The sequence below is a fragment of the Aphelocoma coerulescens genome, chromosome 2 (assembly GCF_041296385.1).
Source record: "Aphelocoma coerulescens isolate FSJ_1873_10779 chromosome 2, UR_Acoe_1.0, whole genome shotgun sequence".
In the NCBI taxonomy this organism is placed as follows: Eukaryota; Metazoa; Chordata; class Aves; order Passeriformes; family Corvidae; genus Aphelocoma; species Aphelocoma coerulescens.
The window spans coordinates 33528481-33554210 of NC_091015.1; the positions used below are offsets into that span (position 1 = coordinate 33528481).

Sequence of the window (25730 nt, forward strand, 5' to 3'; positions counted from 1 at the left end):
AAAGATAACAAAATCAGGGGAGTTTGAAGGTGCTAGGCAGTCTGTTCTTGTAGCACCGTGATTTTTTTCTTGCTCTTGCAGAACTGCAGTCAAGTAACATACAGACAGACCATTTTCTTCAGACAATTAGAATCCTGTATGTGGGAAGCGAAGGAAGGACATCATTTACTTCTGTTCAAGTTTTACAGGTGCTGTGGCCATAAGATGGTTCCAGAAATTCATTCATCAATTCCATCCTTTCCTTTTCTAATGTTTTCTTGTCATCTGATGGCCACTGGAAAGCACAGCTTCATTTTGCTAGTTCATAAGGACGAGATGGCGTGTTGGGAGTGTTCTCTAACAGGGATGTGGAGCTTCACAGGGATGACCTGGAACTTTTTTATGTTCCTCCAATGCACACTTAAGTACTTTTCTGGGTAGTGAGCAGCAGTACCATACATGCATATGATTCTTGCCTGCAAATATATTTCTCTAGCTCACATGAAATTCTCATCTGAAATTTGTTGCCTGTTTCCTGGAGCATAGGGCAAGCTCTGTTCAGCTCTGGGTTTTTTTCTTGGTATTGAGGTTTGTGTTCCTTGCTTTGGCTAAATACATTTTAGAAGGCAGCTGCCTATTGCCGAGAAGAGCCCTAATGCAACAATATTTCCATCTGGGATGACTAACGTGCCCAATATACATCCAGTGTCACATCCCACTCTGCAAACAAGACCCACTGATTAATTAATTCTCTTCTTGCTTCAAAGAGCAGTCAAAAGATGAAAGTCAAAAAGTCAAAAGTGAAAAACTGGACGTATTTCAAAAAACGACATTTTATGAAAAATAGGTCATTCAGCCAGATTGCAAATCACAGATTTTCAAAAATGTGGAATGTCAGGCAGTCCTATTAGAAAAAAATATGTCTTCCCTTGTTTGTTGCATATTTTGCTAGTGATGGAAAGAATGTATTCATAAAGGAAAGACAGTGTTTTAACTCCTACTTAGGATAATGCCAACAGTATTCAATTTGTTTGGTCCATACTTCTGCCAATATAAATATGATGCATTTGTTCCTGTTCAGTTTGTAGTTCTTCTGTAACAGAAGCAGCAAAGTTATTTTGAACAGTTGTAAATATAAAACTGATAAGTGGTTTCTGGTATTTCATAGTTGCAAATATGGAGTCTGCTTTTTGTGAAGACACTTGATTTTATTGAATGTGTCATATGCATGGCTGATCCTTCTCATGCACTGAAGGAATGTCAATGTTGATCTAAAACCCCATATAATAACCCACTGGCTTCTCATATATCACTGACTCAGTCAATAAAATATATAATTGTGATGCTAATTAAATTGCGATTTTAAAGCTGTGTCTTTAACAAAGGGATTGTTTGTACCTACCCAGAATTAAAACCAGAGCTATCAGTCTAGTTCAGTATCGCTGTCAATACTGAAAACAATACACAGAAGCTGCAACTTCTTAGCTTCAGAGGTGTGGGTCTGAGGAGGTGTAAATCCTCCACCCAAGAAGAATGCACAACATGCTGCCTACTGTTTAATTGGTGCTACATGTATTAGCAGAGCAGAGACCTATAACTACGTAAATCCCCCCAAAAATCAGCTATTTAGTAATCTATTTGAGTGGTACCAGTGCTAACTGCCTAAATCTGGCAATCAAAAAATGGCAAAACGGTATTCATCTGAAGAATTAAAACCCTAAGCCAATGTCATGTGCCGTCCTCTCAGATGCAATTATTTATTCTAGTATTCTAGTTTGTCTTGAATGTGCCTGGTGGGTTTTTATATGCTATAAAAGTAAATACAGTATATAAAAGCCCTGGAAAGTCCAAGTAGGTATTAAATAGTCCAGCACTGCAGAAATGCAGGGTCTGATTTTCTGAGATCATCTGTGCTCTCTGTGAATACCTGATCCAGTTCAGCACATCTGGGCATTTCTTCTACAGGTGCCAGGGAGTTGGCTACATATTCGCAGTTGGATCCTTATTGCAAGTGGTTGTGGTGGCCTAGGCAAAGACCAGGCATAGAGGCTCGTTGGAGCTAGTAGCTGGATAACATTAGAAAATTGGTATTTACACCCAGACAAAAAAACTCCAGGTTTGTAGGGAGAGGTCATGCTCTTATTAGGGCAACTTCTATAGTTGGGAAAAGCAGACTGGCTTTTAGACCGACAAGACCACTTCTGGTCTGGAACAGGAGTATTCAAGCTAATACCAAGATGAAAACAATTGCTCTACTTCTACTTTGTCAAGCACTTTGTCAGACTGTTTGGCCACCTCCTAGAGCCTGGAGAGTCATCAAACTCTTGAGTTAAGAAGAAAAGGTTTTTGGTCCAGTTATCTCAGTCTGTAGTAATCCCACATATGGCTCCACCAGCTTCAGTAGACAAACATCATTATCCAAGCATTTAATGATCATTTCCATTGAGGATTTGTTTATTTACAGTAAAAAGCAAGGTGGCCTTAGTGGGCAGGACTCTAGGCTGAAACTCTGAAGCCCACTCTATCTTCCCTAAGCTGCTGGTCTGCTCAGTGTTCTGCAGTGAGTGGGTCTATCTGTCAGCTTCTGTGTGGTAACTGGGCATAACAAAACTGGCCTTCTTGCAAAGTCCTTTTATATTTACAAAGGAGAAGTGTTGCACACAGCTATACACTTCTTCATTACTAGCTCTTTTTCATGTGGTTCGTTTAATAGACATTTGAGTTCTGATAGTGTTATACCCTGTCCTATTCTGAACAGGGTGTAACACTACTACTGGTGCTGCTAGCATCTCTGTGTTTGCCAAATGTGACTAGAAGACTCCTACTACTGTGATGTAAGCAGTTAAAATGTTATTTCGCTAAACTTCCTAATATCAGATATGCTCTTATAAGGGAAAGGCTGTGTATGTTCAGGAACTACACAAGTTTCTTCATCTCCCTGGACAATTACTGCAACTGGAGTGGGCACATGTGGAAATGAATAACTGTGTAGATGTTCACAGATTCTCCAGTAAATGTACAATAAATTCTATCTTCATCACATTTAAATAAAACACAGGAAAATGAATGCTGAAGCATTTCCCATTATTCTTAATGTATGTGTATGTGCAATCAAATGTGCAAATGCATAGCCATACTTAGGCACAAAAGCAAATGTATGTGCTGTGAACATGTGTAAGGATGTGTACATTGGCATTAAATAGTGTGCAGTATATATATAAAAATTATGGCAAATAAGCATTTAGGTTGCAGAGCCAAGCAACACTGGGTAGTCCAGAATGCAGGTTTCTTGGTCATCCTTAATTAGCCCTCTTGAATATATAGGATGATACAATTTTAATTGCATTATAACATACAGGGCTTTTTTCTTAAACAGATTCTTGCTTCAGCCAGTCAATAGGGGGCAGTTTTTTAACCTTTCTGGATTTTTTCTTATTCCATTCAGTGCTCTGGCCTCAGATCTCATGTTAGTGCACATGATCAAAGTACTACACTGAACACAATAAAAACATGAATCCATTTCCAAGGTTTAGTTTTGCTGTTGCTTCCCCAACAGTATCTTCATATGCCACAAATCCTGATGAACATATCTCTGCAAAACATCTGTGCAGGGTAAAAATTCTAGTTTTTTTACAAGATTATTACCATCTTGCAAAAGCACGTAAGCACAGGGGGAGAAAGGACAAAAATGTCAGAATGATATGAGTGAAAGCTGAAGGAGGGAGCTGTGGGAGCGTTTGCATGTGTAGAATTTCCCTAAGACTTTCTCCACTCAAAGCACAGGGCCAGTTGGCTTCAGCTCTCAGCACTTCTGCATTTCAGGCCCCAGGTGTCTCTTGCTGAGCACCCAGAAAATGAAGCCAACCACTCAAGAGGGAGGAAATTCCAGAATTATGTCATCATGCCTACACGTGGGGAGGGGAAAGGAGCTAATCGTGCCCAGGCAATCCAAATTCTGGCATTTGCTAACATTTTAGCATTTGGCTCACAACCCTATCATTCTTTTAGCTGAGTTTCTCTGTGTTTGTGTATACATTTCTCTCCAAATAAATAAGGACACCTAAATTGTCTAATCTGCTAAAAACTCTTGCACTGCCTTCTCAGTAAAACGAATTTATTTATGTTTGTGCCCTTGGAAAAAGGCACAGCATGTGTTTTAATAATGTTTACTTCCATTTATCCCTACTCTGCATTAGAAGCAAGAAAGGGCTATAGGCAAGCAAATAATTTGATGCCCAAAATTAGGGAGATCAAGCACTTCTGGAGAACAGGGATAAATTTGCTTCCCTTCAATCTGAAAACCTGCTACTAAATCTCAGGTTCTAAATTATCATCCATATCCATTACCAAAGTGGACGTGAAGCATTAAAAAAGCATTGGAAGGAGCCTTAAAAATCAGTTGAATATTGGTTTCGTTTTTGTTTGCTGCCTGGAAATTTTCTCAAACCCTTCACCTTCTGAAACTTTCCTGCACAAGCTGGCAGGTTGGAAACAGGTTAAAAATGGAAGCTGAAATCCATATGTAAACATCTGGTTCCAAGAGCTGGTGCTTTAGGGAATGAAAACTTTTGATGCAAGACTCACAAAACTTTTGTGGGAGCTGGTTTTATTAGTATCTGCCATAAGTGTGTCTGTGTGTACATATCTGTACACTGTGTGATCCTATCTGTGTGTGCATGGTACTTGAGGTTAGCAGTGTTCACTCCTTGCTGCACCAGGCACTCACACTTCTCACCTGTTCTTTGAAACTGGGAGTGTCTCTCTCTCCCATACATCCTCATTTCCACTAGCACCAATGGCAGAAGGACCTTTTTTTACCCCTCCTCTGTGTGTTCAGCAGGAGAGCTCTTCTTGCTGACTCTCTGCTGACTGTGTTGGATGTTATCTGTCTTTCAGCCAGTGGACAGAGCAATGTGTTTACCCTGCCAAACTGAACTGCCCTGTCTTGCTCTCTAAAAGTTCTTCTTTAGTCCTTCTGTGTAGGGTACCTAGGGAAATGTAGGCACCAAAGGGAGGCATCGTGAGTACCCTACCGTTTTTCCATGGTCTGAAAAATCCCTGATAAAGGAGTGGCATTTGTTAGTAGTGCTTTTGTTGGGGTCCCTCCCCCGCGCCATGTAGCCCTGAGGGCACAGACACACGGGGTTTCCCTGCCCCTGCTCAGCCTCGTTCCCCATGGGTTGGTTTGTGTTCCCCTGCGCGGGCAAAGCAGCTCGGGCCCTGCGACTGGAGCAGAGTCCCTCAGCAGAGCCCGGCCATGCGGCTGGGGAAATAAACATCTCTGAAACATCTAGCAAGAATCCGTCCGTATATATTTGTTTCTTTTCCACGGGACTCCTGGTTTGATATAGGCGTGTTGCAGTATCCCCACTGTAACATAATGGTGGAGATTTGAGGGCAGAACGATCCCCGATCCCTAAGCGACTTTGTGTGAGTAAACCCTGGAAACTTTGGATTCTTCTTCTTGGTTTTGTTTCGCTATTCCATATCTGGACTATGGAAGAATCGTGGGAAATGGGGCTCTCTGAGCCACAGAAAAAAATGTATCTAGAAGTAAAAGGGATCCTTGAACAACAAAACAAAAAAGTATTGGAACCGGGAGATCTTGAACACTTTTTTATCTGGCTTTTCAAAGAGTTCCCCTATATTTCTCGAGACTTACTTTTTGATATCAAACCTCCTGGATATTCTCAGGAGTGTTTCTGGAACGAGATCTGTGATAAGCTAAGGGATGGACTAGCGATAGAAGCTCTCCGTGGATCCTTTATAATCAGTGACGCTATTCAGGAGCATCTGTATGATCCCATTACCCCTAAAGCAGAAGATCATACTTCTCCCGTGGCCGAGACCGCGTGGCGGCCACCCCAGGAGTGTATGACTGCAGCCGTGCCAGCGGAGGTGCCTGTGCTGGATGCGCCCGGCCCCCTCGGGAGCGCGCGCCTTACTGCGGACCCCATCCCTGTCTCGGAGTCCCCGGCCACCCAACCGCGAGTGAGGGAGCGACGCCGCAGGCGCCATGGGTGCCGTGGACCACGAGCAGCCAGGAACCGGAGGTCAGCGTGGAAGCCCGCTCTGTGCATACGGCTCGGAGAGCCCTATGCAGGGAGAAGCGGCGGTTTCCACAGCGACACGAGAAGCCGCGCAGTGCAGCGCCGAGCCGGAACGGGGCCGCTCTCGAAGCAGCGTGGAGTTTGCGGAGCGGAGCCGCGCAGAGCCCAGACACGCACCGGAGCAGCGTCGTGCAGAGAGCGCAGAGCGGCCGCGGCGCGGGGGCCTGACCAAGACGTCGGAGTTGGCGAGGCGGCGGCCACGCGGGACCAGCAGCCACGACAGACACGCAAGCACGTGATAGGAGACGTTCTAGCAACGAAAGTCACAGGAACTGTGAAATGGTACAATGTAAAAAACAACTATGGATTTATAACACGAGATGATACAGGGGAAGATTTATTCATCCATAGAACTGCCATTAAAAGGAATAACCCTAAAAATTACCTGCAAAGTGTAGGAGATGGGGAAGTTGTTCAATTTGATATAGTGCAAGGAAAGAAGGGTTTACAAGCAGCAAATGTTACTGGGCCTGGAGGTATTCCCGTCAAAGGCAGCCATTATGCACAAAATTATAAACAATATCCATTCCAGCAATTTCCCTACCCACAGCCTAATTTCCCCTTTTACCCTATACCCAATATGAACCCTTTCCTAAGTTTACCCTATCCCCAGTTTATTCCCAATCCATTTTTTCATCCATGGTTTCCCTCACAAAACCCTGCCTTTGCCAATTGTTTCCCCTACAATTCCTCTCCGATGCCGATGGGGGGATGAAAAGGGGGAGGGAAGAGATTGAACCCTCTCCTGCCTCAGTTTCCCCACAGGCATGTCCAGAGAGTTCTGTCTCCCTTCTGTCAGCCCTAAGATGTTCCGCAGAATCTGTTTGGACATTTAAAGACTCAGGAGGGTGGCTTGTTTTGTTTTGAAACTGTTCTTGTTATGTTTATCCAGTTGTCTTCATTCTCCTTTTATTAAAATAAAACGGGTGAGATGTTGGGGTCTCCTCCCCCTGCCATGTAGCCCTGAGGGAGGCACGGGGTTTCCCTGCCCCTGCTCAGCCTCGTTCCCCATGGGTTGGTTTGTGTTCCCCTGCGCGGGCAAAGCAGCTCGGGTCCTGTGACTGTGGCAGAGTCCCTCAGCAGAGCCCGGCCATGCGGCTGGGGAAATAAACATCTCTGAAACATCTAGCAAGAATCCGTCCGTATATATTTGTTTCTTTTCCACGGGACTCCTGGTTTGATATAGGCGTGTTGCAGTATCCCCACTGTAACATGCTTTTAATTCTGGAAATGCCTCCTCATCCATGCTGGATTCCTCCTCTCTTTCAAGCTTGTGAAGCACATGGTTATCCCTCCTCCCTGGTGGCTGGGGAGATGAGCTTTTCCTTTCTCCCCACTGCAGTCACTAGCAGTAAGGGGAGTGATGGCAGATTTTATGCCAAGATTTCCTAATTTTTCCAATAGGGAAAAGCATATCTGTCCATGCTGAGACACTGCCTTATAGTATGTGCCTAGGCTGTGATCTCCAGCCAAGATACCATAGAATCACAAGAGTCACAGAGTATTCTGAGTTGGAAGGGACCCACAAAGATCAAGTCCAACTCCTAAGTGAATGGCCTGTATGGCAGCTAGCAACATGTCCCCTCTGGGCTTCTGGGAGAAGTCCTAGAGTACGCCATGTGGTGGGAATAGTATGGTATCTGTTACGTTATTGAAAACAAAATACAGCTGCATGTTCCTGTTGGTGGAATGCAACCTGTCAGCACCACCATCTCACAAGAAGCCAGGACTGATTGCAGCCAGCCTTCACAGGAGAAGGTGCCAGTTACCAACCAGCTGGAGAATAATGATGTTTCCCCCATTAACATGGCAGGTTAGAGCAGGAAGTGTGCCTGGAGAAGCACCATGACACGAGGAACTGTATGGTGACAGCAGGTTGCTCAGAAAGCTCCAGAGGAACTGCAGTGTTTTTCCTGATGGCTGAAAGCCCCGGGGCCAGGACAACATGTGCTCTCTCATGCCATGGACCAATACAGGGCACCAGTGATGCTTGCTATGCCTTGCTATGCCAAGGTGGTCTGTCAAGCTCCAAAATAAGTGCAGCATAATTCCTCCGTAGCCCATGGATTTACTCATCCTAATTGTTAAATACTTTTAGGCTTTTTTCAGTCCTTGTAGTTCACGGAATCTAGAAAGTTGTGTGTCTTGATCCTCTCAAGAATATGAGTGGGTTGGGTGCCAGCCCTGGGCACAGGGAATATGGATCACATTGCTGTAGCTAGTAACAAGTAATGAGGGCTGGGTAGACTTCAAGCCATTTTGGTTCATCACTGTCCTTCCAGCTCTGCTTGTATTATGTTTTGGTCTGGGCAATTAGAACCCGTGTAACTTCAGAGAAACATCAAGGAGTGAATGGTTTGCCCTTAAAATGAGAACATGTGGGTGTGGGGAGAGAGGGGGAGGGAGAGATGCATTTGCATAGGTCAGGAAAGGTCATTAAAACATCTGGCGGTAGTAACTGACATGCGTCAAATTTTAGTGTTCATTAAATTCGTATTAATGCGAGAATGGTTCCTAAGCTCCAAATGCCACTTTTGGTTGCTGTGTTCCCCCAGTTGATGGTGATGACTTTTCAGAACTGTGCCATGCTTGTTTCCTTGCTAGTGGCATCTGACCTGAGGTCAGATTTCTGTTTAACCTATTCCTGTAGGTCAAAAGACAAATTAATCTGGTGAGAATTGAATTGGAAATGAGTTGTCTGGATAGCAGGTGTCCCAGCTGTGGAATAGCTGCCAGGCTGAAAGATGTTTGTATCTGTCCTCATGCCATCTGAGAAGTCATATCCGAGGTCAGGGAGATATTCAGTTGACATCTGAGATGGGAAGTTATGGGGAGCAGAAGTGGCAGGTGCCCTGTGCAAGCAGATTATCTTGCAGTCAGGGGGAAACGTCTAAGAGTGCCATTCTGAGCATAAATGCAGATGTTCCATGTGTTAGGCACTTTGCTTTACCTGGGTTTACTACCAGTTTATAATTCTAAAGAAGTCATACAATTTCTAGGCCCCTTAAAGAGGAGAATCTCACAAATCTTTTTCTTCCTTTTTTTTTCAGAGGATGAAGATGATGAAGAGATGGTGGAGCCAAAAGCACAGGATGACTTAGAGACAGAAAATCAGGACCAGAAGCAGGAAGTGAAAGAAGGTACTTTAAAAAGTGAAAAGCATGATATTAGATGTTTAAAGGACTGGATCTTGCCAGTAGTTACTCTCATAAGTAGTTTCCATTATTGAGAACACTGAAATTGAAACAATCACCAGTTTCATTGATTCAAAACCATATGAGTAGCATAAAAGCAGAAAATTGTATCCCAGTGACCCAGCTGGTAGGCCTGAGAAGATTGCAAAATACATGAGACTTGAGCTGTTTGGAAGAGGCTACATGTCTTTATAATTTGAAAACAAACTAGAGATTCTTGGATCCCAGTACTGGTACTAATTTGTCCTCTGGCTCAAATACCCTGCTAACGTGAAAGGTTTAAAATGGGAATGCCAGGCATTCCAGCAGCTCTATAAAGTTCATTGGTCTTCAAAGGTACTTGGAGCCCATAACTGTCTGCCTGCTTGAGAGGAACAAACTTAAACCTAGTGGTAGTCAGGAATCATCCAGAAGAAAATAATTTCACTTGAAAAATGTTAGCTGTCAAAATCAAAATGTTTTGTGGGAACAGCTTCAAGGAACTTAAAAAAAAACCCCTGAAGCCAGACAAGTCCAGCCCTTCTGTCCATTACTCTGTATTGAGATGTTCTGCATGGTTACAAAAATTCAGGTTACTACTTGCTTCTGGTGCAGACAAGAGACACTTGCTTAAGTCATACATGTCAGCACTGGAGGTCGTAGATATGCTTGGTGTCTCTTTTCCTTTTCTTGGACCTGTCCTAGCTTTCAAATTAGAAGGAGGATGTGAAATTTGGTCTTCCTCATCTAGAAATTTACAAGAGTATTGGCTATTCTAATGTATCAATGCCTTCAACAGTCAATGCTCACCCCTGTGTTGAGTAGAGAAAAAGAACTGGAATAGCAGCAGCTCCAGGGTGGAAGGAAATGGGTGTCTTCTCCAGCATTTCTTAGTCTGTATATCCAGGACTGCTCAAAATTCTGTTTAGCCTCTTCAAAGGTAGTTTACTTCTTCAGGTAGGGCCTAAGTCATTTCTTGCTATGGTGGTCATTACCAGGATAATTTTGTGAGCTGGGTTTTTCCCAAGATAATCTCACTAGGGGAAAAGTATGGAATCATTTTACATAGAAGCCCATGAAATCTTTAACTGGGAATACAGCAGCAGATGCTTATTTCTCATCCAGGGGAGACTGGTATATTTTCATCAGTATCAAAAAAAAAAAAAAAATCTCGTACACAGTGCCCACATTTGCTGTCCTCACCCACTGAAGTGAGTTGCAGTACCAGCCATACCATTTTGATTACAAATTGATCTTCCTTCCCTCTTAAGAGCATCATAGAAATCACCCGTGCCATAAGTCCTGCAGTGTGCAGTGCTTGTTTGGGTCCTTGTAGAAATATAGAGAGAGAAGGTCACCCCCTCCCCCCCCCGCTTCTCATCATTCTGCTTCTCCCATTGGCCCCAGCCACTGATGCCATGGGCAGAGGGGAGCACTGGAGACAGCAGGAACAGGAGTCAGGCAGGTCTGCAAAGGCAAAACTGAGGACATGAGTAAGAAATGTGGCAACAGAAAAACTTCATTTTTCATGAAAATTACCCTTCTTTCCAAAACTGTGAGGTCAACTTGCATATGGGCTTTTGCAGTCACTGGCCTAACACAGTATCTCTTCCACTAATGGCAACAGAAAGCCATAAAAACCTCTGCCACTGCACCCCATGCATAAGCACTGTTCTGAGCTGCTGAATGTCCCTGTAGTATTCAACTTACAGCTTATCCCACACCCATTTATTCCCACAGAAAAGTGATGCTAATGCTTATACATGGGGAGAAAGCACAAACTCCTGCAAGAGGAGAAGAAGAAAAAAATCAAAATACGAACCTGAACTGATTTATTTCACTTTTTAATGGGATTTCAAGTTAGCCTTTTATGTACTTTACTCACCAACCACCACTGCCAACGTCTTTTGTTTCTTTGCTGTGTTTTAGTTAGAGGGCAGTGCTCCCCTTTCCTGCCTAGCAGACCCTCAGGAGCAGTAGATCATCTGGGCTGGTCTCAGGCACACAAGCTGCAGGCTGTAAAATCAAGGCACAGCTTGCTTTAGCAGAACCGGCTTTGTGAGGTGCTAACATTTGACTGGGCTCAAGGAAGAAGAAAACTTGGTCATTGCCTGATAGAAAGTGAACTTGACCTGCAGCATGGGTTGTGGTGGATAAAATAGTGGCATGCTGGTGACAGGCATTAAATGCTGTGAATCAAATGAAGCCATCATCCCCAAACTGACACGGAACGGAGTCCCATTTTTTAGTGTTTGGTTTCATTCTCTCCCTGTTGGCTTTAGCCCTTTTGCCTACAAAATCCCGTTTTCCTCTCTGTTGTAATCACCCTTCTCATGTTCTGAGCAACATTCAGAGTTTGAAGCCATCGTTTGTGTTTCATGGAAGTGATTAAAACCACGTTACAAGTCAAACAGGAGTTTAGAAGAACATTTCCTGTCGGTGCTGCACTCTGTGTGCCTACTCAGAATTAATAGCTTTTCTGCAAATTAGCACATAATGGGTTAAAAGCATGTTTATGTTGGCATTAAGTACTCTGGCTTCTTTTTCTCTGCAAGGCAAGACAATATTTTGCAAACTTTTTAAAGAATCTCTAATAGACATTATAGTGGCGCCATTCACACTGCTATATAGTAGTTAAGGCTGTGTCAGCACTTCCATTATGAATCCTGTTTTTCAGGGATTTATAACCCAGCCGTAAAAATTTGCTCTGGGCTGAAATTTGGTTTCAGCTCAGGGAGCACATTTTTTAACAGATTAAAAAAAATCAGCGTGGCCTTTTTTGAGTTATAGGAGTGTTAAGAAAAAATCCATGGGAGAAAGAAGTGCACGGATAGAAAGGCAGACCACTTTTTCATGAATATAACTCAAAAATAGGTCGGAATAAAAACTAAAGGTTGGATCCAGTCTGTTCAGTCTCCCTCTCTCCAAGCCAACAGGACAAGAGTGCTCTATTTTTATAATGGTATTTTAAGAGGAAACGTGATTTTTTTTTTCTACATGGTTTATAGGTAGTTCAATTTAATTCTACAGACATTTATTGCATGCTTAATTTCCTCATCTTCCCCCTGCACACCCCAGAGTTGCTCTATGGGGTTTGGTGGGATTATTCAGCAGTCATGGGTGTTTGCAGGGTCTGACCCTGGTTCTGAACATGTCTCAGCATCACTGTAAGACACACTGTGCACCTGCACTGGGGCAGCCTGTCTGGCACAGCGCCTCTTGTAGACCTTCACTGCCGTGGAGGTTCAAAGGGCAGAGCAACAGCTTAAGCCCCCCAAAGTGGAGTGGGAGATGAAGAACTGACTTGTTGACCCCTTGAAGTGTATGAAGCCTTGGGACCACCTTGTGCCTCTTCTGTGAGGCTGCCTCTTGCCACCCATGTCTCAGGTGCATGTTCTCCCCATTGTTTTTGAAAGAACCGAGTGTGGGATACCTGACGGTGAACTGGGCTGGGCTCTGCCTGTTCCCAGCCTCTCCTGACCACATAAACAAGAGACTGGTCCCAGACTGTGGCATCAAGTGGGATGGGGCTTTCCACCACCAGAGAGCTCTGGAACTCCACCTAAGGCTCCTCTTTGTGTCAGTAGAAACCACATGAACAACGGAACGGGCTAGGTCTTGAAAGTGGGCCTCAACCTGCATTTATCTGAAGCCATGGGCATACCCACAGAAACTTGCATGAAAGGCTGTGATGGGAAAGGCTGGAATCTGCAGCTCCAAAGACCTGCTGTGCCCTACTCTTGCCCTGGCCCTGTGCATGGGGCTCAGGTGTCCACAGAGCAGGCTGGGCTGGTGGGGATGGTTTCACTCTCAACAGCTCAGGCATCAGTATTGGAAAAGCAAGACACATTGTGGTGAGGTTTGTCGTGGCCAGAAATGCCATGGTTTCACTGCCACCAACACCACAGTGAGCTCAGGTGTGCTGACCCATCCTTACAGCCAGCTTGGGCATGCTCAGGGATGGTGTCCAGCATGGCCCCTGGAGAAGCACAGGCAGTGGGAACAGCCCTGCCTGGCACAGATTCAAATCTAAGGCTCTGCAACTTGCTTCTCCAGAATCAAAAGATCCCTGAATAAAGCTTGAAATCTTCCTTTTTATGTTTATGCCATGAAGGGACTTGCCAGAACAACAAAGACATGACATATATCAAGCCATGGTATGGCACACAGCAAGCAGGATATGGCATATATCAAGCCTGACATGAAAGTGCAAAGCACTAGAAAAACGGGAGGATCACAAGGTATCAGCAGGCAAGGACTGAAAGCTGCTGAGAGCCACTTCACACCTTGCAGTTCTCACCCTGTACCTTTCAGCCATCTTCCCTCGTCAGCACATCTAAAGTTTACACGGATTTAAATGGATGCTGAAAGAAATAATACAGCTCTTAAGGGGTTTTAATAATCTCCTTCTGTGTCTCATTATATCTCTGGGTTGATAACAAGGCTGCTTCCTGCTTTACTGTTTTTATTAGTCTGCCCTTTCTTTCATTCACTTACTCCTTTTGGTGTTTTTCTTTTGGTTTGGTTTTTTTTCCTTTAACGGACTTCATTTCTCTTGTCAGGTTTTTAGAATTTCTGCAATTCCAGGAGAATCTTTTTTATATTTATTTAAATGTGGGGTTTTGTTTGGTTTTTTTTTAATATTTTTTAAGGTTTTTTTAACTCCCTTAGGAGAAGACTCAAGTCCTGGTACTTGAATTGTAAATTTGATCCTGCACTGTTATCCCACCTATTTATGTTGTATTTATGACAAACATGCTTCTGCTGAATAAGAACGAGTCTGCAGCAATTTTATTAAAGATTCAAGAAGATGTTTTAATATAATTTTTTGTTTCTTTCTGTTTTGTCCAAAGAAATTTATGGACAAAGGACCTGATGCGAAATATGGTATTTCTGAGGATTATGTTAAGTCACATGAAATGATAAAATGTTCCTACTTTTTGTAAATAAGTCTTGAATAAATTGGCTGTGTTCACATCATGTTCAATTATTGTTTCATATTCTAGACCTTCCTGTTCCAGCACAAGTATATAATATCTTTCATTACAGATACACCTCATAATTTCTTTCCCTGTGGTGTCCTCTGTGCATATATTGCTCTGTACAGCAATTTAATTTTAAATGTAAATTCCATTTTATTTTGTACAGTATTATACATCAGCATGAACACAGGGCTTCTTTGATACATGTTGTTGACATCATACCAGAGCCACTTGGAGGGCAGGCTGCTGGTGGGTGCAGGATCCCATTGACATCTCGGTGTGTTCGTGGACAGATGGGATGCCTGCTGGTCCTGTTAGGCAGGACTTGTTGGCTGCACCATGGGTCCTGCTGCCATGAGCTGTGCAGGGCCACAGATGGGTTCAGCTCCTCCAGGTGGGATCAAAGCACAGGCACAACAGTTCCTTAGGAAGCTGTGGTGTCGAAATGAGCAAACTATGGAGCTTCCTTTGCAGGAGTTCTCATTGCACGCCAGGCAATAAGCATGTAACATTTAGCAGTGGTAAACTACACACTGCACTGGGCTTTGTTCAGCACAGAAGGTTAGATGTGGTTGGTTTGGGTTTTATGCAGGGAGAGCAGATACTTGATGACAAATGCTGTATTCTTGCAGGGAATTTCTGAAAATATTGTCATATCACATAGGTCTCTGTGACAAAACAAAACAAAAAACCACTTTGATCAGCTACTTAAGTTTCTCAGTTTTCCTTGAAGAGAGCCTGTGTCTCTTGAAAGCTGAGATCAAAGTCACTGTAAGCTCCCAGATCGGAAGAAAAATTGCAGAAAATTACATAGATTCTTTTTATTTTATTTGAGGTAATGGACAGACAGGGAGAAGGAACAAGGAGAAAATGGAAATGGCTCTGAAAGATAAATGGTTAGAAAACCTCCGTATTTGAAAGAGCAAACCTGTCTGTTTGGGGCTTTTTGCTTATATTTCATGTATTTACAGTAGTTATAGCAATGTTTTAGACTGGAAAAAGTAATGATGTTAACATTCTTGTAAGAAGAGATTGCCTCAAATAAAACTTCAGAGGCGGCCGAATGAAAGAAGAAAATAAGGCTAAAATATGAAGCTTAATTTCGCCAGGGGGCATCTGGTGTGTCAGTCAGATGAATGAGGTAAGCTGATTTATGCCCTAAAAACTTTAGCCAAGGTGTTCCTGATGGTTTAATAGACTGCCGGCCTCCCACAGATCATTGCTAACTGCAAGGGAGATTTTGCTGAGGTAGAGCTACAGTCATGTGTGCCACCATTGCTTGTGAGCACTCCACAGCTCCCAAGTTGTTTATTTTTTGCCTTTCCATTTCTATTGATTTTGGGTTGTATTTTCTTTGCAGTTATAGTCAGCAAATGGCTGAGTAATAAATTTATATTCCAAGCTGTAGAGAGGATTTGATTTAGAAAATAATTTTTACCATTTGGAGCAGCTTTAAATGAGTTTTCCAGTTGCCTTTGCAGTTATTTTCCCTCTCTTTATGCCATTTTGCTGCATTGTCATGCTTGTTGTCTTTGATTCTCGGAAAGCAGTGCTTTAGTGGTGACGATGGGATATTGCCTCATTACAGGCTTCCTTGCCAGATGAGTTCCCTCAGTGCCAATTACTATTCAGCAGTAGATGCTGCAATAGGTCAAGCTGTACTTTTTGCTAGTCATTCTTTTTCTTCCACATGCTTTGCTTCTGTGTAAAGCATTTAGGGGCAAATCGTGCTCCTGCTTGGTAATTGTCGCTCTGCTACTCAGGGGGACCATGTGGGGGATGCAGATATTCTCTGGATGTGTGGAGCTCCACAGGAACCACTAACTGCTGGTAGGAAACATAGGGCCAAGGCTACAGGAGATCATCAAAGGCTAGCGTTTCTAACTTCTTAGCTGCTCTGTGTCCTGAGGGCCAAATTGCTCCTCCTACCCTCTCTGTTTAGCTCAGGTGTAGTGCAGAGATTTTGTCTTTCAGAGCTAACGCTTTGACCGCTTGAGGCAAACTTGAGGCAAAGTGTGGTGGTAGCAGCCTCTCCCAACCGCAGCAACTCTGAAAGCAGGGGGAGCTGAGTACTGCAGGAGTGATGACCATGTCACTCCTCCTGCCTGCTGCTGTGCTTTTCCATCCGTTCCTGCCCTGGGGCCTGGTCCTGTCATTGTACTCGGGCACTGGAGTGCATGAATCCAGTGCGAAGCACAGGCAAATCAGATAGTTAGCAAGGGCCACGTCGCCCTGATCACTGAAAGCAACTGTGTGGCACGGCAGAGAAACTAGAAAATCATTTTGAGTTGCAGCTTGAAACTGTGTCACTCATTGTTTAATTAAACATTGAGATATGTATGACAGGGCTGGGAGTTAAACTTTGCTGTATAGTGGGTGTTCTCTGAACTGCTGAATTCCCTTTTTGGCTGCTGATGTTTTAACCCAGTATGGCCTAGGGAGACTGCAAGGTCATTTTCACAGGTAAACACCTCAAATCTGTAGTGTAAAGCCAAATGCAGGAGACCCTTGATCACTTGTTAAACTCTTACATAGGACTCTCTGTAATTTTGCAATAAATCTGTTTATGATATGTTGTTTGTGTTCATAATTATAAATTTGCAACAAAATTCTCTGTCAACAGAGCTTTTTATGCTCGGAATTCAGGCTAGTTGCAGGGTTGGTTTGGGGTAACTGTAAAGATACTAATGCAATTTCTTGAAGTACAGGTAATTCTGAAGTATAACCAAAATGATGATTCAAAAGCACATGTGGGAAAATGCATAATTGATACACAATATTGCCACAATATCAATATGACCCTGATAGTGTAATTGAGAATAGAATTTTGTACTGTAGTAACAGCAGCATCTCAACTTTCATTCCCCCTGATTCTCACATTTGAGTTATAATTTACCAACCTGTCATTAAACTGATGGAGACGTTGCATTGGTGCATTCTATAAACAGTATTTTTCAAATGAAGGGCCAAACTGGAAATATTGGAAGTAAAGGTTTATCATCTCTGTGTACATGCAAAGAATCAACTTCATCTTGTGGGGGACATGCTATTCTTACTGCTGTCTAAGACACCCCCTCTCCCTCCCAGGGCAGCTTTGCCCATGGCTCAGTGACATTGGTTGCTCTGGGTCTTAGGGTTCCTCTGCAGGGAATAACGCTGCCTTAAAGAAACTGGTGTTGGCTGGTTGCTTTCAGCTTTTCTGCCTCAGAGAATATCTTTGGTTATTCAGTTCATTACTTCACAAAAGCTCTGAAGCAAAGGCAGAATTTATCAGTGACACCAAGTAGAAATTGGAAGAAGTGAAGGGAGAGATTATGTGAGCCCTTTTAATACAAAGAACTGTAGTATAAGTTAAGAAGATTATTTTATCTTCAGCTCCTCTGACAGGTCCTCTGTTACATAAATGTTCTGCTTTTCCAGTTAGGTATTGCCTAAACGTCAGTCATGGCCATTTCCTGAAATAGGAACATGGCGTTTATTTAATTTGGGGGGTTTAAGAATTTTCCATTTCAGAATAATAAATACATTAGATATAGGATCTCGTCTATGTAAAGGCTACATTCTGGGAATATACAGGAGTATGTTTAGACATATTAAAAACTTCTTAGTCATGATTTTAAGAGTAAAGCTTTGATTTTTCTCCTGACATTGCTACAGCAAGCTTTCATGTCAGAAGAAACCCACTGAAGATGTTGATTCATTGGGAAAGGGGTGAAATGTCATACTCTTAACTATATCTTTTCATTTTCCAAGCTCCTCCTAGAGAACTGACAGAGGAAGAAAAGCAACAAGTTCTCCATTCAGAAGAATTCCTGATATTTTTTGACCGCACAATACGTGTAATTGAGCGAGCTTTGGCTGAAGATTCAGACATCTTCTTTGACTACAGTGGCAGAGATGTAGAAGAGAAAGATGGGTCAGTTTGGGGTTTTTTTTTGCTTTTGTAAAATGAGTTTTATAAAGAGAATTCAAGTAACAGGAAGCCTTAACTTTAAACAGAATTTAACATTTTTACAGTTAAGAAAAGCTCAAAATTTCTCTGTGAATGCCTGGGTCACTTTGTCATCTGAAATTGTATTGTGAAATAGCTTTGTGCTTGACTGATCTGGGGTTGGGTTTTTGTTTCTTTTTTTAACTTGACATATTATTCAGCTGGTTTAATTTTTTGTTTCATTTTTAGGGTGAAGTTTAAAATTCTGAACAAATAACTGAAATAGATAAATGTGTGTATACACATGTACATGTAAATGTGTACATTCCAGTGGTGTACATGTATGTGCTTATGATATTTTCACAGATTCAAATTAGTGTTGTTTATATTCTACTACTGCCTCAGGTCTGTAATGGATCCCACTATACCATGCATTGTGAGGATAAAATTATGATCTCCCAAAGCATTTGCAATCTAAACAGCTAAGACAAGAAGTGACAAGTTTTGTTTTCAGCAATTGATATGGGAGCAAAGCAGTAAAACTTGTTAGTTGGAGAGGAAATATATAGGTTGTAACAGCTATGTATCTGTCGAGGCCTCATGGCAAATCAGGAGCTGTATTGCGCTGAAGTTACTGGAGGTTAACCCAGAACACCATCCCTATGGACCAGCTGAGTGCATCAGTGTGGCAGTGTGGGACCAGCACTGAGCTTCAGCCTGTCCTTGCAGTGTCACACAGCATCTGCTGTCTCCATCTCTGGGAGGAGGTGCTGTACCTTTAAGATTTCAGGAGTCAAAAGTGAGAGGTTTGGTTATAGCTTGGAGGTGAAGGTTCAGAAAAGGGGGAACTGAATGCCAGGGCTGGGTTCATCCTGAGAGACAAAGAGGGCAGAGAGCCCAGAGTGACCCAGAAGAGTCAGGCAGACAGTGAGAAATTAAGAAATGTGGTTTTGTGAAACAGATCTAAAATGTGTTCCTTGTTGCATCATTTTCAGCCAGACAGTCAGTGAGAGCAATTAAATCAAGGTGGCAGACTCCCCAGGCTGAGCAGAGATCTGAGAAGTAGTCAAAAACTTTTGCACTGCTTTTCACAGCATTTGAACCCTGATACTTGAAAATGTATCACTTTGTTTGAATTCACACAGAGATGTTCAAGCAGGAGCCAACCTTTCCTTTAACCGGCAGTTTTATGATGAGCACTGGTCAAAGCATCGTGTCGTCACCTGCATGGATTGGTCTCTTCAGGTAAGATGTGAAGTTGGGAGACATATTTCCATATCACTTCCACTTCTCCCAATAAAACTTATGGGCAGCCTCTGTGTGCTCTTCTTTATGCAGAGCAGGATGTTATTTTTGAGATAACAGCAGGGCCTTGTGTGAGTGAAAGCACATTTCTCTGTAAAGAAGAGTAATGGACAATAATGAAGCTGTCATTTTTTTTTTTTTATATGTTACTTGGTCTTCAAAATCAGGATGTTGTGTTTAAACCCTAGGTTAACAAACCTACCAAGATGAAGTCTTTACTTTTCCTCTCCCTTTCACTACTTCAGCCTATGCAAACATTTTTAGGACAAAAGGTTTAAAATTAAACTAACTAAAATTAATTTACTAAATATGCATAACTATACATAGTAGTATATACAATTTTAAAAATAATGGTGAGAAATAAAATTAATTTTTCTAATATTCTAAAAATAAAAAGGTGAATGTATCTGAACAGTTTGAAAAGATTGAAAAGAAGTCTTTCAAAAACTGCTGGGTCCTCTCTTCAAGTGATGGAAGAGGAGACTGCAGCTGCCCTGGGGCATGCCAAAGCAACATGCCTGAAGTTTACCAGTTTCTGTGCACTGCAAGGCAGTCATTGCAGAAAAAAATTGATGATAGACCGGCTTAAACTCTCCAAAACCAATACAATCACATCAGCAAAGTACAGAAACCAGGTTAATTAGTTACTCTGTTGGAGAGCTGGGATTAGCACACACAGACATCATCACAGGTCCTGTTAAATTAATTTAGTTCTGGTTTTACTCCAGCCCCCCTTGTCCTGTTTCATCATTGTTAGCCTGTTCCTAGGTTCTGGCCTGGAGCAAAGCATCTGGTTTCCCTGTGGAGAGAACTAAGGACACTCTGCTCCTAAATCCACAATACAGATGCAACAAAACTGCTCCAAGAGGACATGGAGCTAAAAAATGCGAGCACAAGCCAGTCTGCCCACTTGGCCCAAAACCCAGCCTCAGGGTCTCCAGAGACCTGGTGCAGCCTGGTGTGGGCAGCAAAGGTGCTATAGATGTAGTTCAGCCCAGTGTTAAGAACAAGCTTTGCCTAATCTTAGAAGGAGCAGCACTTTCTGCACCACATTAGATATGCACATGAACAGAGCGAGTGCTCAAGGTCAAGTACATAAATGATGTGTGCAGACTGGAGAGAGGCAGTGGATAAGGAGCACAGGGACTTTGAGTCTGTGCTTCTCTCTTTCCCCTTGAAATGGCAGCAGAGCTGCTTCCATCCCTCTGGGTACTTCCCAGGCAAGGCGGCAGCTGACTGCACACAGGACGTGGAGGCAGCAGAGAGGAGAAGGGTCGGGGGGTCCCAGTGAGTGTGACTGGTAGGCTGAAGAGGTCTGGGGGGTGCACAACAGCCAGCTGCAGAGAGGCTTCTTGTAATAGCTATCTTGCACCCCATGCGTGAAATGAAGGATTTATACCTTTGCTTTCATAGAAAATATCAGTCTAGCAACAGGTATGCACTATTGTGATGTGGGTGGCCTTTAAGCACATATGGATTTCCACAGAAATCAAATATAAGCCTGAGGAAACACTTATCTTAAACTGTTCACTTGTTCAGGGGCTGGAAATTACATGGAATTCTTATCTGATATTTTCCTAACAGGCAGCTCTTACTGTATTCCCAGGGCAGCAAGAAAAAAAGCCGCCTCAGAAGAGCACTGCCAAATGTAATTGTTCAGCCCCTGGGGCTTGAAGGCATGTTCTGCTTCCCACCTCTTTGTTCCAGGGTGGCCCCGCCTGCCTTCCTCTTTGTTAACTCCTCATGCTCAGCTCCCTGGCATCCCGGCAGGGGCTCCTCTGTGTGGGGGGCTTCTGCATGCTGCCCTACAGTAGCTTGGGAGTAGGGACTTGCCTCCTCGCTTTCCTGCTTTGAGTTGTATCCATGGGACAGGAGGTGGAGCCAGACAGAGGTATTTCACCTAACCACTAGCTCTGCTGCTCACACATGCTCCAGGACATGACAGTGTCCACTGTGCCAAAGAATAACTTGAATAATCATGGGAACTGCAGAACACATTGCTCAATTTTCTGAGATAAAACTACTGCTGCGAAACAGCCTGGAGGTAAATAGAAGCTTAATCAAACAAAGGACATTGATACATCGATTAAACAAGTTATTCTGTTCCCAGTCACATGTACAATATGGTCTCAAACATGTGGGACCATTCATAGTTCAAGATAACTCTCTAGCCCCTTGATTCTTTCACAGAGCAACAGGAAAATGGCTTAGGTGCTTAAGGATCTTAGGGAAAGGCCCAACAGACTGAGAGTAAACACAAAGAATGTTATCACCTTACTCTGTGCATGGGAGGGGAGCTAACTTAGATAGCCTAAAGCCAAGAAAACCATGGTCTCGGGGATGGCGATGTGTCTTTCTTGACTCTCGGGCAACAGCCTTGAATGAGGTTTCGCACAGCACCGTTTTCATGTTGTTTTCAGTTGCAGGACGTCTGGGTACCTGGTGAGGACTGAAACTGTGTAAGTGGAAGTAGATTGAGTGGAGCACTGGAGTGTGCAATGCCAGAGAGGATTTAGGGTGCTGCATTTAGCTCTGTTTTTTTAAGGGTCAAAAAGCCTCATAATGGTGTTACCCAGCTAGGTATGACCCCAGCATGTGTAAATTTTAAACTGTGTTTCCAGTCAAATACATAAACTGATTGCAAAACCTACCAATAGACCAACAAGATTTCAGTCAGTGTTTGTTTATGGCCAGACGTGCTGCTAACCATGCTCACTAAACTTCCCAGGAGCATGAGCCAGCCCCAAAGTGCTTCAAAATTGGTACTTTGGAGCAGGTCACACACCCTAGCTGGTTACAGTCATGCTGGCAGGAGGGGTTGTTGCTTCTGCCTGCCCAGGTATCTGCCCCTTCATGACTGCAGGCTTAGCCACTCGCGTGAATGATACCCAACCTGTTCAGCCAAAACGTGATGGCCTGCCAAGAGCCTGCTGCACACTCTGTTTGCTTGGACATGGGCCAGTGTGGGATGAAAAGGTTCAAAGGAGAAGCTGAGCTCGCTGTTCAGAAGTGGTTATAAGCTCTGTTGCAGGAGTGGGAGAGGAGATGGGTGAGATGGATGAGAGCAGTTGAGGGCATGGTTGGCACAACTGTGTCCAGAGAGGTGGTATCTCAGGTGTGGGATTAATCCACCCTCAGGTCTTGATGAGGGAAAAGATGTGGTTGGTCTACTGCATCCTCTAAATCCCATGCAAGTGAATTGGGTGCTAAATTGTCCTTACAAGGTGTGCCAGCAGCCAGGGTCTGGAGGGATGTAGGTACAACCTAGTCAGAGCTTCCTTCAAATGGGAAAAGGGAGGCTATGGTGGCCATGTGTCATTGCTGATTCTTCCACACATGGGGCCAGGCTAATTTGGAGCGATGAGCTTGGATAGAAAAATCATCAGCTCTTTGATACATTATCCATGGAAGTGTACAGAAAGTGGGAAGTAACAGCTGCTGGTGGCAGACGTTACAGCTGTGTGCATTATTTCTTCCAAATGAATTTTGAGAGCAGAGAGGTTCAAACCCCAATAGTAATGATATAAAGAGTGATGGTTTGGGGTTTTTTTTATTGTTAAAGTGCATTTGGACCGAATTCACAGCTCCCAAATGGCAGTTTCTTTGTCCTGCTTCCTTTGCATCTACTAGCTTCACTGTTCTCTTGTAAAGTGGTGGATGGCTTGGCAGGAATCTACCTGGGACAGACAAAAAGTGACAATAATTTGCATAAATTGAGGAAATTGTTGAGAAATTTTGAGAGAAAGCATTTCTGGTTTACAGGAGGAGAATGTAGGTCTTGCAGAACCTGAGCTGCTGACTCGTTGTTCTGCAGAAGCCACATGCTTTTCTCTGGACATGCTATAATGTCCACTACCCTATCCCTCTAAATGGGCAAATATATAGAGGGAAGGACAGAGGTTACCAGAGGTGCCTAGTGTCAAACATGTGAGAGTAGACAACTGGGAGTTACTATGTAGACAGAAATTAATTGATGTTTTGTGGATAAATTAGTACTTCTTATGGTGTTTTAACATGATGCAAGGTCATCAAGACAGTGTGAAATTCTGATTTTTCACATTTGATATTATGTATATATAGATAGGTATATATAAACAAAGCAAATACATATGGGTGTTCCATATCTACTCCTATACAGCAGTGGATAATGGGTATACAAGAACGTGTAGATCTGATTTTAGAGTGCTTATTGCATCAATCTCACTGAGTCAGTGGAATTCAAGGTCACCCTGTGCTTTACAAGATGACCTCAGCATCTTGCAAAATTGAGCTTCTGTGAAGAAAATGTTTTGTTTGCCATTTGAATCATCAAGAAGAGCTTTCACGTTGATTCCATGCATAAGTGCATAAGAGTGCATAATGAAATAAGAAAGAATAGTTTTCAGGAATGCTGAAAAAAAAGTGAATTTTCGAATAAAAGCAAGTCAACCCTATAGTTGTAGTGTTTTATTATCAAAATCAATTAAGACAGCAGTTTGTCCCTGAAGAGATAGTTAAGAAAATACATTAAAATTATTCAAGCTTTCAGATTTTCCCTCTTCCTTCCTTTTCATTCCCTTTATAAATATTGTGTTAGTTGTCTTTTCTTAAGAAAATACCTGCAGAAAATAACATTGCCCTTGTGATATTTGAGAGTAACTGATACAGAGCAAGTATCTGGGGTTTTAAGGATGTTAGGGATGAGTAAAATGTAAAACCAAAATGAAGCAGAATAATATGATTGAACTAGCATGTATAATAATTAAAACCAGATATTGCACGTTTAGTGTAGATTATTTCTGTCTCATATGATTTTGTGTAGGTTTTTCATCATCCATGTTATTTCATTTGTATTTTCTTTTCCTTTCTAGTACCCTGAATTGATGGTTGCATCTTATAACAATAATGAAGATGCTCCACATGAACCGGATGGGGTAGCCTTGGTATGGAACATGAAGTTCAAGAAAACCACACCAGAGTATGTGTTCCATTGTCAGGTAAGACTGAGGAAGCCATTGGTTTTATGTTAGACAAAAGAGTTTACTACATAGTGCATCTCCCCGCTGTTTATATGAAAAGGTTAAGGTTAAAAATAGGCATTTTTAGTAAAAGTACAAGTGACAGTCCAGTGTTTTTAGAAAGCAACCAGCCTTCTCCAACAAAAGCCTGTCAGGGCTGCATGTCGTTCTTTGTCTATTTAAAACAGTCCCTAGGAGATTTAGTTCATAAATCCCTCGCACTTATGAAGTAACTGTGGTGTACCACTTCCTCATCCAGGCAGTAACACATGCTTTCCCACCCACGTTAACTTCCTCGCATCCTCTGCACTCAAGCTGCCTACCCTTGCCTTGGTTCTGCTCAGTATCAATGTTTTGCCTTTAAAATTGAGTAGTAAACATCACATTTTTGGACATGCGTCTGACTTCCAGCTTGATCAGAATGGTCTCGATTACAAGAACTACTCCACCAATTCCTAATTTCTGTTTGACTGTCCTTTAGGTCAGCAAAATAGTGCTTCACTTCACTCAGTGCTACTTTACAGTCACCCTGGTTTAGAAGTTTATGGACAATTAAAAAATAATTGAGTGGTTTATTTCTGTATGTCTGTTTAGTCCTCTTTTGCCACTGCTTTTGTGTGTGAAGTGGCACAGCCTCGTATTGACGGAAGTGTTCAGCTCACTGGCTCTATCTCCATCAAACTGTCCAAACTGTGGAACAGGGCTTGGGCCAAATTTCAAATCTCTTCATTAATATCCTTCTGTAGTAATTAAATACAGGACAGTGGTATTCAAAAAGCCATATGGAAAAGTTTCAGCAAGTAAAACTTAACAATCAGAGATTAGTAAAACGCAGATAATTCTGTGGTAAAAATTGCTTCTCTTGGAAGGATATGTATTACCTGTCTAATTGTGTAAGCTAAGTGTCATTTTACATTCAAGGACCAAACATCTTTTTGAACTAAGTTTATGTTTGGACTTGGGTACATTATCAGATGTAACATAGTGGGAGGGAGTTGCTGGAATTGAAGTTGCTGCTTCAACCCAATTAAGTAACCTTTAATTCTGGGCATATTTTTCTAATTTGCTATACTGAAAAACAACTTCACAAGGAGTTTAGGCCTGCAAATGTGCCATACAGATTTATGTACGTGTATATATATATGTGTGTGTGTGTTTGTGTATTACCTTTGAAATGAGGACTTGTATTTGCCTGGATATCGTATTCGGCAGCCAATGTGTTCTTTCAGACTGGTTAAGGCCTTAGCTCAGAT

General features: G+C 42.6%; 1 protein-coding gene across 3 annotated transcripts in view; it reads left to right on the top strand.

Moving 5' to 3' along the window:
• LOC138106418 (cytoplasmic dynein 1 intermediate chain 1) overlaps positions 1-25730 on the top strand; it is a 192141-nt gene that overhangs the window by 96710 nt on the left and 69701 nt on the right. For all 3 annotated transcript variants that reach the window (XM_069006991.1, XM_069006993.1, XM_069006992.1), the window contains exons 7-10: positions 9140-9229; positions 17998-18160; positions 19321-19420; positions 24331-24456. In XM_069006991.1, coding sequence (XP_068863092.1) covers positions 9140-9229; positions 17998-18160; positions 19321-19420; positions 24331-24456 — 479 coding nt within the window. The remainder of the gene's footprint in view (positions 1-9139; positions 9230-17997; positions 18161-19320; positions 19421-24330; positions 24457-25730) is intronic.